This window comes from Conger conger, chromosome 2 (genome assembly GCF_963514075.1).
Source record: "Conger conger chromosome 2, fConCon1.1, whole genome shotgun sequence".
Classification (NCBI taxonomy): Eukaryota; Metazoa; Chordata; class Actinopteri; order Anguilliformes; family Congridae; genus Conger; species Conger conger.
Genome location: NC_083761.1, coordinates 73,820,586 through 73,835,339, shown reverse-complemented (window position 1 = coordinate 73,835,339; position 14,754 = coordinate 73,820,586). Strand labels below are relative to the sequence as shown.

General features: G+C 45.4%; 1 protein-coding gene across 1 annotated transcript in view; it reads right to left on the bottom strand.

The window, feature by feature from the left end:
* Window positions 1–12,922, bottom strand: part of shisa8b (shisa family member 8b) — a 30,430-nt gene extending 17,508 nt beyond the window's left edge. Inside the window, exons 1-2 of the mRNA XM_061230518.1 lie at window positions 12,375–12,922; window positions 694–812 (exon numbers count right to left, since the gene is read on the bottom strand). Coding sequence (XP_061086502.1) covers window positions 694–812; window positions 12,375–12,922 — 667 coding nt within the window. The remainder of the gene's footprint in view (window positions 1–693; window positions 813–12,374) is intronic.
* Window positions 12,923–14,754: the final 1,832 nt, after the last annotated feature.

Here is a 14,754-nt window from a genome sequence, read left to right as displayed (position 1 = left end):
ATGAAGCAATGAAATTATTTGTCTGAATAACAATAGTTTTTTCTCTCATTTGAGTGGCAAGCTATTTCTGGGTCTTTCATTGAGTTTTACAGTTGTGTGTGGTATTCAGGAGTGTTTATGAGTGTTTTGTGGTGTTTAGGGGTGTTTGGGGGTATTTAGCAGTGTTTAGGGGTGTTTAGGGGTGTTTTGGGGTTTTATAGGAGTGTTTAGCAGTGTTTAGGGGTGTTTAGCAGTGTTTAGGGGTGTTTAGCAGTGTTTATGGTTGTTTGGGGGTGTTTAGAGGTGTTTAGGGTTGTTTAGGTTGTTTAGGGGTGTTTAGGGGTGTTTAGGGTTGTTTAGAGGTGTTTAGGGGTGTTCATGGTTGTTTAGGGGTGTTTAGGGGTGTTTAGGGTTGTTTAGGGTTGTTTAGCAGTGTTTAGGGTTGTTTAGGGGTGTTTATGGTTGTTTGGGGGGTGTTTAGGGGTGTTTAGGATTGTTTAGCAGTGTTTAGGGGTGTTTAGGGGTTGTTTAGGGGTGTTTAGGGGTGTTTAGGATTGTTTAGCAGTGTTTAGGGGTGTTTAGGGTTGTTTAGGTTGTTTAGGGGTGTTTAGGGGTGTTTAGCAGTGTTTATGGTTGTTTGGGGGTGTTTAGGGGTTTTTAGGGTTGTTTAGGTTGTTTAGGGGTGTTTAGGGTAGCACCGAGAGCTGAGCTCACCGCTCCTGCTGCGCAGCATGCGGGCAGATATGCCGTTGGTTCCGATGGGGGGGCTCTCCACCGCCCCCTCCACACAGGCCACCTCGCCCCCGGGCTGCTTCAAGAGCTCTGTCAGCGTCCTGTGGGAGACCGAGAGACACATACATAACCCAGCACTGCTATTACAGAGATTTAAACTCTACAAAACACTCACACTGACCCAGCACTGCAATTACAGAGATTTAAACTTTTCAGAGATACATTCACACTGACCCAGCACTGCAATTACAGAGATTAAAACTCTTCACAGAGCATTCCCAAGGACCTAGCACTGTAATGACAGAGATTAAAACTTTTCAGAGACACATTCACACTGACCCAGCACTGTAATTACAGAGTGGTTTAACCTCTTTACAGAACACTCACACTGACCCACCACTATAATTACAGAGAGGTTTAAACTCTTTACAGAACATTCACAATGACCCGATGGAATAGTAAAATAGTATAAACAATTTTTTCTTCGATCAAATAAGTGTGTGTGTGTATGTGTGCACGCGTGTCTGTGAGAGCGTGTTTTGTGTGTGTAAAACACGCTCTGAGCTACGCGTCCTGGGAAAGCGCGTGGAGCAGGCTGCTGTAAACGCTGACGCGGCTCCAGCCTGTGAAAGGCTGGGCTCACGGTGTGAGTGCCCCGTCACCCCAGCGGAAGCACTGGGTCATGGCGGCGGGGAGCTGTAATTTGCACTTGCTAAACATAACTCCAGGACACGGCCCGGTTATTATTAGACAGCTGTAGCCTGATTCACCAGCCATTGACAAGAGGCTCATTAGATCTCCCACTGAGCCGAACAGGGCACAGCGGGCCCAGGCCTGAGACGGCTGTCTGAGGCCTGGACTGGATGAGGGGCTGTGTGCGCGTGAGTGCGTGTGTCTGTGTATCTGTTTGTGCATGCGTGTGTCTGTGTATCTGTGCGTGAGTGCGTGTGTCTGTGTATCTGTGCGTGTGTGTGGGTGTGTGTGTGTGTCTGTGTATCTGTGTGTCTGTTTGTGCATGTGTGTGTCTGTGTGTCTGTTTGTGCATGTGTGTGTCTGTGTGTCTGTGCGTGTGTGTGGGTGTGTGTGTGTGTGTATGTGTGTGTCTGTGTGTGCATGTTTGTGCATGTGAGTGTTTGTGTGTGTGTGCGGGTGGGTGTATACCTACTGTACACAGCACACTGTACTGTACCCCAGACTCCACAATACACACAATACACTGTACACACCGAACTGCATACAACAAAACACACTGCACACTGAAAAACATCAATGACACTCCAACGCAGACTTCCCTGTGTGTGTGTGTGTGTGTCTGTGTATGTGTGTGCATGTGTATGTGTGTGTATATGTGTGTGTGTGTGTGTATATGTGTGTGTGTGTGTGTGTGTGTATGTGTGTATATGTGTGTGTGTGTGTGTATGTGTGTGTGTGTGTGTGTGTATATATGTGTGTGTGTGTGTGTGTGTGTATGTGTCTGTGTGAAACCAGTGGATGTGGGAGGACTTTCTTCCTTTCTTCTTCCTTTCTTACTCTCTTCTCCACCTCTCTTTCTCTTCCTTACGCTTTCCCTCTAACTCATAACTAATCCACAGTCCTTCTCTTCATCTGGTATCACTCAGAATTGCTCTCTTCCTCTGATTCCCTTGTTCTGTCATTGTTTTTAGAACAGCCTAAGGGTACTTGTTTTTTGTTTTTTCAAATTCACAAGAATATGCACAAAACCTGTTTTTCTGAAGAGACTTTTCTGGAACAGTACACATTGAACCCTGTGGTTGATAACTGGGCTAATGATGTCACTGCCCTCATAGCAAGGGGAAATGCTGGAGCAAAGAAAATATACAGTGTCATCGCCATAGCTGTTCACAATGTTAACAACTGGCACAAGATATGCCGGCAGAAAAATGTAATATCGTTCAGCCAAAATGTAAGAGAGTATGGTTCATGCTAAACTGTAGTTTAAAACAGCAAAATGGTGCAGTTTAACCCTTTCTACTAAATACTGTTCTACTGTTCTATTCTATTCAGTGTTCCCAATCTCATTACATTACATGTTATTTGGCTGATGCTTTTATCCAAACTGACTTACAGTCGATTCGATGAGGCAGGGGTCAATCCCCCCTGGAGAAATGCAGGTTTAATGAGCCCAGCCACGGTGCAGATCTTATCGTGGCTACACCAGGGATTGGGCCACCGACTTTGCTGGTCTCAGTCATGTACCTTAACCACTATGCTACAGGCTGCCCAATACCATAAAGGTCAAAATATGCATGCACCCAAATACTGGCATAATACAAACCTTTTGTTCCATCTCACAGAAGCAATCTTTTATCCTTTGCTAGGTAATATCTTCCGTAGTCAAACACCTCCCAGTATGATATTGAATTGATTAACAGGAAGGCAAAGACACATTACCTACAAGTGTGTAGCAGTCATTGAGTTCACCGTGACAGAATTTTTAATATCTCATTCATAACACTAGCTACTGTATTTACTCAAAGGGGTGACATTCACAAAATGGCAGTATATCACAGGAGGGGAAAATGAAGCTGAAAATACATAAATATAAATAAACTATTGCCTGACCTTTCCACAGAAATGACAGTAAAGCCATTGCCTCATATTTTGTCTGTAGCGGGAAACAATAAATCGATCTTTCCAGCATTCAATCTCTTTTTTCACTCTCTCTCTTTCGCTCCCTCGCTCCCTCTGTGCTACAGCTGTAGCTGTCGGTCTCCATCAGGGACTCGAGGCAGTTAAATGTGACAGACTGACCACTGACTCGCTCTGACACTCGGGCGTTAGTGACAATACTCTGAGCAAGGGCTGTCCTCTTGCGCACCGCATCTGATGATAAATACAGTTATTAAACCATCTCTGCCAAAGAACAATAACGCTGCCGCTGCTAGAGTTTTGAGTCAAACCAGGAAGAGAACATATTACATGACTCCCGATACCCTGTTAGAACTTATCTAAAGATTATTTCATTCCTGTTTAAGTCTGTCCATGGACTTGCGCCGTGGAGAAATTTAAACATTAACTCAAGACCCACCTTTTAACCCTTGCTTTCACACAGGAACGTTCATACGCAAACATACAGTACATATCCCTTCCTTCTTATGGTATTTTAGTTTTTATTTCATTTACATATTACACTACATCTCATTTATAATATTTAGCACTATGTCTTGGGGGTGTTTTTTAAAGTCAGTATTACCAAACCCTTCTTTATAGAAGGTGTTGTAGACAGAGTGTGGAGCTGGCCTGTGTTTCCATCAGTCACTGTCCCTCAGGGTTTCACATGGTGTACAGCAGGTACGCTTCAACTCACTCCTGTATCACATGACAAAGGGGCCGGTGCACAGCTGGTGGTGCATAAGCATGCAGGCTGCAGGTGTCCACCTGTCCTGTACCCAAACACGCGTGCACACACACATATACACACACGCACACACACACACCTGCGCACACACACATATACACACACACGCACACACACACACGCACCCCATTCACACACATACACACACGCACGCGCACACACACACACACACACACACACACACACACACACATACATTCACACACACATAAACACATACATTCACACACAGAGACATGCACACACACACACACACAGGCAGTGCCAAGCTGAGTGAGTCAGTGTTGGGGTGGGGGGGTCTATCAGGCTGTCTAGGCACAGCAGGGCCCCAGGGGGCAGAAGGTGGGCTGAAAATGCCACTGGTTACCTCCCGCACGGGGGAGGAGAGTCTGGGTGCTGGATGAACAGGGGACACAGGGGACAGGTCTAAGATTTTCTCTCCAAAAACCCGAAACCTCTTCACCACCCACGGTGACCAGCCACTTTGCATTCACATCAGATGTTTTCACCGCTGTTTGGGGCTTCTTGAAAGGAGGAATGAAAGAATGCAGAGGAGAGGGGTGGGGGGGGGTGCAGGCCCGGAGCTCAGCGGGGGGGGGGGGGGCCTCTGGGTGTGCAACGGGGGCCAGATAAAAGAAACAAAAATTATTTCCCTCATCCGTTTTTCATCAGTTCCGTGCACGCGTATGGAACATGAATGTTTTTTTCATGTGTCAGTTCAGGATTTAGTAACTCACGCCTGTTTGATGTTTCACAAATGATGAAAGTCACATTAAGCACCCGAACCCAGAAGCAAAGGACAAATCATGTAAGACGCTATCAAAGAGGAGAGAGAGAGAGAGAGAGAGAGAGAGAGAGAGAGGGAGAGAGAGAGAGAGAGAGAGAGAGAGAAAGAGAGAGAGAAACATGGAGTGAGAGGGATGTAGAAAGAGAGAGAAGAGGGGAGTGAAGGAGGAGAGACAGAGAAACATGGAGTGAGGGGGATGTAGAAAGAGAGAGAAGAGGGGAGTGAAGGAGGAGAGAGAGAGAGAGAGAATATTCCTTTAACAGTGCATTCGAGCCTGTCCCTCCCTCTCTCAGAGAATAGTGTGATCTCTGTCACAGCGTTGGGTTACGTATCGAGGTCGGCGCACTTTCCGGAGCCGAGTTACGTAACTTGGAGCATCTCAAAGCCTTCCTCCCCCTCCTCCTCCTCCTCCTCCTCCTCCAGGTTGAGCCGGCCTTCGCCCCTTTTCCGCGCGCGAGTGTGTTGTCCTTGCGCGATGGCTCCATTGAGACGCGCGCGGCTCGAGGGCATGGCGCCCTCTGTGTGCGGTGCTCTGAACCGTGAACTCCGAGAACGCACAGCTGTGCTCCTCTTTACCCCTGACCCTCTCCTGTCCTCTGCAGCCATTATGACGATGATCGCCATGTTTCTCTCATTTTTACTCCTGTTATGTATACATGGGGCGGAGGGGCGGGGCTCTGTCCCCTGGCAGATGCTGTCCGATAGCTCTGCGGAGCGACTTTGCTTTCACAGTGCTCACAAATGCGTAAAACGTAAAACATAAAACATAAAAACGCAATTAGGAACAACACCAACAAAAACATTCCTGAAATAGTACAGATGACTAAAAAGCAAAAGATGGCCTTTTAAAATGCAGCTTAATTCCATATGAGAAGAGGCAACCAAAATGCAGTATGTTTGGGCTGAGTATTCCCCTGTATCGGGGCTCAAACTGCCTTTGGGATGAGTTTTTCTTCAAGTTTCTGCAGTAACAGGGAGGTGCGGCACTGACAGACAAGACAAAGAAGAGCCCATCTCTCCTCTCTCTCCTCCGGTTCCACGGGGAGGTGGGGCAGAGTTTCGTTTTGTTACGTAATGTCACGGCAGAAATGAAGAGGTGAAGAGCGGGCGGAGGAAACAAGGCAGACAGGGGTAGGGGCAGGGGGTCTGCCCTTTTAAAAAAAACCTGAGACCAGTTTATGGGGCTGATTGCCCCCCGTCGCTGCCAGCGCAGAGTAGCATCAGATCGTTACCCAGCCCAGTTGAGTCATCTCTCATCATTACGCCGACTCGGAGGAGTCAATTACCAGCTCTAATTGCAGCCTGGTAACGAGGCGATGAGTTACTGCCCATAGACGGGCGCCGAGAATCCCTCCGCACCTTTCAATCATAATCGACTGCGTTTATGAACCGCCTCCCGCCCCGTTTAATGGCGCGCGGAGAGCTACAAGCCTGCCGCGGATCCGCTCTCCTGGTCAACGGGAGAACACTGAGGAAAGCCTGGAGATCTTCTCCAGCGAGGCGTTAATCTTACTCTCAAATTTTCATCTTGTGAGGTGTTCATCTTGGCAAGAAGCGTTAATCTTGCGAGAAGTGTTGAGGCCTGGGGGGGGGGGGGGGGTTCACGTAAACCATTCATCTTACATGAGGTATTAATCTTGCATAAAGTATTCAGCTTGCTGGAAGCATCGTTTTGTGGGTTTTGAATTGGGCCCTTCTTTAAAAAGTTGTTGATTTTAGATTTCATGAAATTTTACTCTGGCTGGGAAAAATTCTGTCTGAGCATTGCTTTGTTTTTAAGAACATCAGAACTTCTCAATCAGAATATTTCACACTGTGATGGAATGATGAACAATGAGATAATTTTGCAGTTTTCTCTGCAGTGGGAATTCACACATGTTGATTCATATGTAACAGCCCACAGTATGCATTAAAAATGTATTCAGTACTCCTGCATATTTATGAATATCTCTGTGGTATTAACTTATTTTATTTTTATTTATTGCACATGGTGCAATTGATATATTACCACTTGGCAGATCACCCTTGAGAAGTGCTACAATAAATTATTGACTGCTTTAAGTGCTAAGATAAATGATTAGTTCTTGTTCTGTGTCTCATTGCCCTGCTGAGAGGTTGTTGTGTGAGAAACACAGGGGGGCACCAGTGAGATCTGTCTGATCTACCTCCACCCCATGACAGCCCAGAGAAATCTTCATCAGTCACAGAGATGGAGTGGAGGATGAAGCGTTACAGAGAGACAGACGGAAGATAAAGAAGATGAAGAGCAAGTAGATGAGTGTGTGTGTGTGTGTGTGTGTCTCTGAGTGTGTGTGCGTGTGTTGTGTGTGTGTGTGTTTGTGTGCGTGTGTGCGTGTGTTGTGTGTCTGAGTGTGTGTGTGTGTTTATGTGTGTGTGTGTGTGTGTGTGTGTGTGTGAGTGTGTGTGTGTCTCTGAGTGTGTCTGTGTGTATATGTGTGTGAGTGTGTGTGTGTGTCCCTGAGTGTGTGTGTGTGTGTGTGTCTGAGTGTGTGTGTGTGTGTGTCTGAGTGTGTGTGTATGTGTGTGTGTGTGTCTCTGAATGTGTGTGTTTATGTGTGCGTGTATACGTGTGTGTATGTGTGTGCATGCATATAGATGTGTGTAGGCATTTACATGTATGTGTGTGCATGCATGTACGTGTGTGTTGTTGTGTGTGTGCATGCATATAGATGTGTGTAGGCATTTACATGTATGTGTGTGCATGCATGTTTGTGTGTGTTGTTGTGTGTGTGCATGCATTGACATGTATGTGTGTGTGCATGCATGTACGTGTGAGTGTGTGCATGCATTTACATGTGTGTGTGTGTGTGTGTGTGTGTGTGGTTGTGTGTGCATGCATTTACATGTAAGTGTGTGTGTGTGTGTGTGCCCATGCATGAATGTGTGTGTATATGTGTGTGCATGTATGACGTGTTTGTGAGTGTGTGTGTGTGTGTGTGCAGGTATGTACATGTGTGTGTGCCCATGCATGAATGTGTGTGTGCACATGCATGTACATGTGTGTGTGTGCCCATGCATGAACGTGTGAGTGTGTGTGTGCACATGCATGAATGTGTAAGTGTGTGTGTGCACATGCATGTATGTGTGTGTGCATGCATTTACATATGTGTGTGTGGTTGTGTGTGCATGCATTTACATGTAAGTGTGTGTGTGTGCCCATGCATGAATGTGTGTGTGTGCATGCATGTACATGTGTGTGTGTGTGTGCCCATGCGTGAAAGTGTGAGTGTGCACATGCATGTACGTGTGTGTGTGTGTGTGTTTGTGTGTATGTTTGGGTGGGAATAATGAAGGGGGATATGCAAACTAAAAAATGGAGAGAGAGGGACCAAGAAAGTGAGACCGAGAGAGGGGATTGTAAAAGATGCCAGCGCAGAACAAAGGCCAGGCAAACTGTGGTGCAGAAGCAGCAGTTGTCAGGAGAGGATAATGAGGGGTTTCTGAGGCTGGGAGTGTGTGTAAGAGAGCAGCTGAGAGAGGCTGAACGGGGGATATCATGCCCGTGCGTTCCAGCCAGCTCCCGCTAAACACGAGTGGCGTTTCTCAGGGCTCCGCACAAAGGCCCCGTCAGCAGGGTTCAGCATGTAAGGCATTATACATGTATAATACAGACCTCTACAGGCCTCAGTGTTAATCCACAAGCCAGCCTCAGTCTCTGCATCTCTGCGAAGCAGCTCTACTGATACCATGTTTTACCATCATTCAAACGTCGCTCATACTGAAAACACATAACTGCTTTTCCGAGGATTTCCACTTCGGTTTGGGTGAAAAAGCCTCTGATGGCAAATCGGTGCTTTTCCATAGATTCTAGGTGAAAAGTCAATAAATATAATTTCTTCTGCCAACCACAAATCCTAAATATATAGTTATTTTAAACATAAGATGAGTAAATATTAAGAGAAAAAACTAATGTAACAGCCCATATAAAGTGACCCACAATTCTTTGGCATATATGCCCCTCAAAATGCCAATAATCAACTGATTTATAGTCTGTACGCTCAACTATTATGCTTACGCTCTCACATTATTGATTTATAAATGATGTATAACACATCAATACAAGTTTATTACATCTGTATAAACATGTTATTTGCTATTCAGTTTCCTCATATGTAAAACAGAAGAATCCTGCATTCTCTGATATATATACTGTCTACAATCATAAACAGGCTTTATTGAAATCAAATCAATTTCAGTAAAGCAACAAGAATAGAAGAGGATAATTAACGAACATTATATTTCAGTAAATTATCCAATGCATCGCTATTGAATCTCCCCAAGTACGTAACAGAGGTGAATTAAAATGTTGATTTATTTACGACATTCACAATTTATTTTAATTCTTTTGTGAATTTGATTGATTTTATTGAGAAAATAAGTAAATAGTCCATAAAATACCATTCACCTAGTTGGCTATCACACTGGCAAAACCAAACAAATGTTTTTCTTTGAAAGGACATATCCTGACTGTACAATGTCAGGACATTTATTTATAGGATTTTAGAGGCATTTAGATACATTTTCTTGAGGCAATTCAATTGTCTGTCAGCTGGGGTTAACTCATTTGAAAACAATTAAGAGATTGCTTGTCCTTCTTTTCTTCATTAATGATGTATAAGAATGTGCTTATCTGTGGACCTTAATGTTAATATCTCAATATGTGTTTACTGTATTAACAGTGTGTTCACAATTAGTCAATTGCCCGTTTATATGTGAGTCACCCTCTTATTAAAGGTGAAATGAAGTATAAATAATGTCCCTGTCATTGCATTACAGCAGAAAAGTAATACGCCAATCTTCCTCCTCCCTCAGGCAATAAAGATCAGATCAGGGAAATGTAATTCAGATCAGCCTCACAAAGTTAATTGAATCAGTCAAATACATGAGGAATTATCTGATGTTATATCTAAAAAGCACATTAGAGGTGATGATGTGTATTAAATATTGATGCCATACATTTTATTTGACATGCATCTTGCTAGACCCCAGACAGGGCTCAATGAAGCAAGAGAAAAAAAAGAGTCAACCGGGCTCAATTACACAATTTAGATAAATATCATAATCAAATGCAAGCGATGCCAATGAACAGATTAGTGAGAGACAGCAAGGAATTAATGATGTCATCCGAACACTTGCATCTTCATGCTCTGGCAAATATACTTTTAGATACCGAGCTAATCAAATGCATACACAAACACGCATACACATATGCAAACACACACGTATATACACAAACACACACACGCAGAAACATACATACACATACACAAACACACGTACACATAGGCAAACAGACATGGAGTTACATATACATATACACAAACACACACATATGCCAAAACATACATACATATATACAGACATAAATACACAAACACACACACATGCAGGAACATACATACACACAAAGCAAACACACACTGCATGGTCACAATCCCAAAGAACACAATCTGCACCACTCAGGTTAATGTTAGCACATACTAGGGACCTTATTGATCCACAATATTTCGGACCGCAATATTTCAGCAGAGGAGATTAAACATATTGATTTTTAAACTTTTTTATCTCAGTATTCCAAAATATGCATTCAGTGTCTGCTCTGCTAAGGTTAAATGTTTTTATTATTATTATTATTTTCGTAGTGACAGTTCATAGTTTGAGTCACACAGTTCAGATCGGCTACCAGTACAGTTCAAAATTTAAAGGTAAAATCTTTAAAAAAACTTTTTTTGTGCTGGTCCACAACAAATTTTAAATAGCTTGGCTATGATGGATTACTATCTTATGGACAGGTTATACACCCTGATATAAATAGTTAGCTGACTTTAGCTTAGCAACACCCAGATCTGCCATACCGCCATCTGGCACCATTTGGCCAAAACCAGATATCCTGGCAAGGCTTGGTGTCCCGTGGAGCGGGAGGGCTGAAGCGGAGCCCGGGCAGGTAGTCAAATCTCGCTATTCCGCTGAGCCGCACGCGATTCGCTCCTCACGCATTTCCACGTGTGGCGGCGCGAATACGAGACGGCGCTTAACCTCCCCGACGGACCGACTGCCGAAACACGGCGCAGGCGTAGCGCAAGCGGGAAAAAAAAAAAAAAAAGAAAACCCAAAACACCACGCCCCTCGTACAACCGCTCCTCGTGGTTCACTGTGTTCTCGGCATAATTCATTCCTGGAGAAGAATGAAAACAAGAACCTGTTATGTGCTTCATTCAGTCCCCACTGGGCCAGAGGCTGTGTGAAAAGTGGCACATCCTGCTGGTTGTAGTAAATCTATTTCATAAAGAGAGCCAGAATGACGTAATGTGATCATGTACAAAACACTGCATACTGCACCGTGCATATTGTCTCTTCATACTGTGCATGCAAATCCGGGGTACATGATGCGTGGCAGACTGCAGTATGCTTACTTGGTAAATGTTTTGGGTATTTCTTTACATAAAAATCATATGGAAGTTTAAATTATTAAATAGGTTGAATGGTTCAATGGTTTCTCCTCAAACGGGCGGATACATAACATCCACTGTTGAATCCAGTGCAGTCACACTCCACACGAGAAATTGGCATTAAACTTTGAACATGTGAGTCATACCACTCTTAGCCAGGAGCTATTGACCTTTTTAAACCGCTTGGTCAGGTGACCTTTGGGTGTCTATTGGCTCACATAAGGAAATGGTTACAACCTCGAAACACATCAAAGATGCTCAGACGTTCACAGCTTTTAGAATGCCTATCATAGCTAAGCGGAGTAGCGCTGTGTTAATCCCCTCCTCCCGGGGTGTGTGCGCCGGGGTGTGAGCTGCGGAGCTGCGTCTGAGCCCCCTCCCCCCGCGCAGACAGGGGCTCTATCCCCCACCAGGGCTTGTCTCCTGAGCTGTGATCACCCCTCTGACTGTTACCCTCTCCGTTTTCTCACTGTCTGAATGAAGCAGAAAATACAGAAAGAGGACAGACTGTCTGCTCTCCTTTTATTAAAAAAAAACACTTGTCAACCTCACCGCCTCTCTTATCCTCCGAGCCCCTATCCCTGCCTTTTATTCTGTTGTTTTAGAGCATCTGTTCCTCCACTTTGATGAGTCTCTCCTTACAGCGGTACTCAAAACTTACACCTTCAAACACCCCCACCCCCCTCTTTACATTCACCCCCCTCTTTACACCCACCCCTCCTCCTTTCCACACACATCCCTCAAGGCTCCTGTAACCTCATTTTTCTCTCTTTGTTTTGGGTTCTCTCTCTGCCCCTGCCTCACTCTCACTCGCTCTCACACCCAGCCCCCCAGCCCCTGTTCCACGGTCCGGCCGGACTCACCTGGAGCTGGACATGTCGGTCTGGCCTGGAGTTGGACTCACCTGGAGTTGGTCACGTCGGTCTGGCCTGGAGTTGGACTCACCTGGAGTTGGACACGTCGGTCTGGCCTGGAGTTGGACTCACCTGGAGTTGGACACGTCGGTCTGGCCTGGAGTTGGACTCACCTGGAGTTGGTCATGTCGGTCTGGCCTCCGCGGCTCTTCTCCAGGCCCAGCTTGGTGAAGATGCCCACCAGCACCATGATGGCCACCACCCCGCAGATGATGTAGACCACCATGTGCGTGCGGTCGCGGTCGTGCTCGTCCTGGGCCTCGGTGACGGCCGCCCCCGGCTTGCCCGTGTTGGCCCAGATGGGCGTGTCGTAGTTGGAGCAGGACGTCTGGTCCAGCCGGTGCTGCCGGAACTGGCAGCAGAAGCGGTAGAAGCAGGTGCCGCAGCAGTACAGGTAGATGCCCACGTTGCAGTTGAACGGCGGGTCCCACTGGCCCATCACGTCGTAGTAGCCCTGGCAACGGCTGCCCGTGGTCGGGAGAGCCTCCTCCTCCCTGTCCCCTCCAGGTGTTGTCAAGGTGACCTCTGGTTCGACGGAGGGCGCTGCGGTCTGATTGGTCGTTGGGGGGACCGTATCTGTGATCTCTCTGTTCTGGGCCAGAGAGGGTGAGCCCAGCAGCGATATGAGGAGCAGGGCAGACACGACCCCCTGCACCGCCATGCTTAACTGTCTGCCCGTCAGCATTGATACTGTAGTTTGGGGGTGTACAAGCGCCTGATAAACTACAGAACGATCCGACACCCCTGAATCCGCATAGTGAAAGAGCTGCTGAGGGTTTCCTTCCACTTCTGCAAAACTAATTAAAAAATGTATAATCTAATAGCAGTTTTAAATAGTATAGTAAATTAGATGCTACAGGGTTTTAAGAAAATCACATGATTGCAATATTTCCATGTACACAGCTGCACAAATGAATTGCCACTGTCTATCCAGAAACAAAAGCCCTCATAAAGTATTAGTTCAAAATTTAATTGAATTGATATCAATGATTAAACTGGAAGCACGTACCTTATAAACCACATTATTAATTAGCAAAAAAGTTATTTAACGTTCAGCTTAGAAATGTCCCCATATGAATATACTGCTCTGGTGGCATTGGTTAAATACTGTAATTATATCCTCAAACACCTGTTAAAGATCTCACTGGCAACAGCAGACAGTATAATTCAGTGCCTAGCAGCATGAACTCGCTGCAACCAGATTCACTTTACAGGGGGACGTGGAAAGAAACGTGCAGAAACCAAACGGTGAACAACAGTGCGTTTAAAAACACGTGTAAACTGGGAGTAATCCATTTTCTTCAGCTGCACAGTAGAAGAGAGTTGTCCTTGTTTGATTTTCTTCTCCTTTTTCCTCTGATGTCTTTCTCCTTGAGATGTTCTCCCTCACTATCTCTCCGGGGGTCTTAATTATCATGCCTCCTCATTTTCAGTCGGAATGTTTGCTTATTCTCTGCTTCTTGACCATTATGAATCATTGTTTTGTTTTTCATCATTCCCGAAGGTTTTGTGCAACTCCGGCGTTCCCAGAACGGCAGCATCCCTCCTCCTCCTCGAACCAAGCAAAGAGTTTCTCCCTTTTTTGTCTTTCTTTTTCTTTTATTTTACAACTTTGATTTTTGCCTCTCTGCAGTGTGGAAGCCAGCAGCGGATTCAAGAGGGTCGGTTTTCTGTGTCACTTCTGAAACGAAAGCCTGCTCCACTTTGTCACGGCAAGAAATCAAATGAAAAGCAACAGTTCAGCACCCGAAAGAAAAGCTCTCTCCGGCATGTCTCTGTTCGGTCAATCTGCAGAGCGCTATGGCTGTTTTTCCCACCCTTTCTGCCTGAATCTGATAGACTCTCCTCCTCCCCCCTGCCCCCAAACACGGTTTAAAAATAAAACTGATGCTCCTCGCTGATTGTATTTATCCAAACTTTTTCCATTCAGAACTCCTGCCTGCATATATATGTGATTTGCTTGAAGGCGCGCTGCCAGTTGCTCTGTCTAAACTCCTCCTTTCAGTCTCCGTCTCTCCCCCTGTCTCACTTGTTCTCGACGTGTAAGCTCACCTATCACTCTTTCCCTGAACCCGAGATAAGCCCAATTTATATGGAAATGTGAGCGTGGGGCTGCGTCTGCGAGATTAGGTCCAAAGGTTCAACCCAAAAATTCTCTTCACACTTCATCAGTGAAATCCCTACCAGCACAAAGCATGGTGGACAAAATACCACTTAGCAAATCTGAGCAAAAGACCACCAGAAATCCTGAGCTCAGGACACCTTGAGAACAATAGGTGAACATCAAAGATGGTGGTATTCTTATTGTAGTATATGCCCTTCACGTGATCCACAGGTACAGTACCAAAGCATTTTCACTCCCCATGGTTCAAATAACATAACCAGTTCTCCCAGCCAATGAAGATTGTATCTCCCAGTTCCTTTCCCAGCAGTTGTCTGAGAATCAGATGTACTGTATGTCGATATATATTTACATATGCATAGGTATGTATA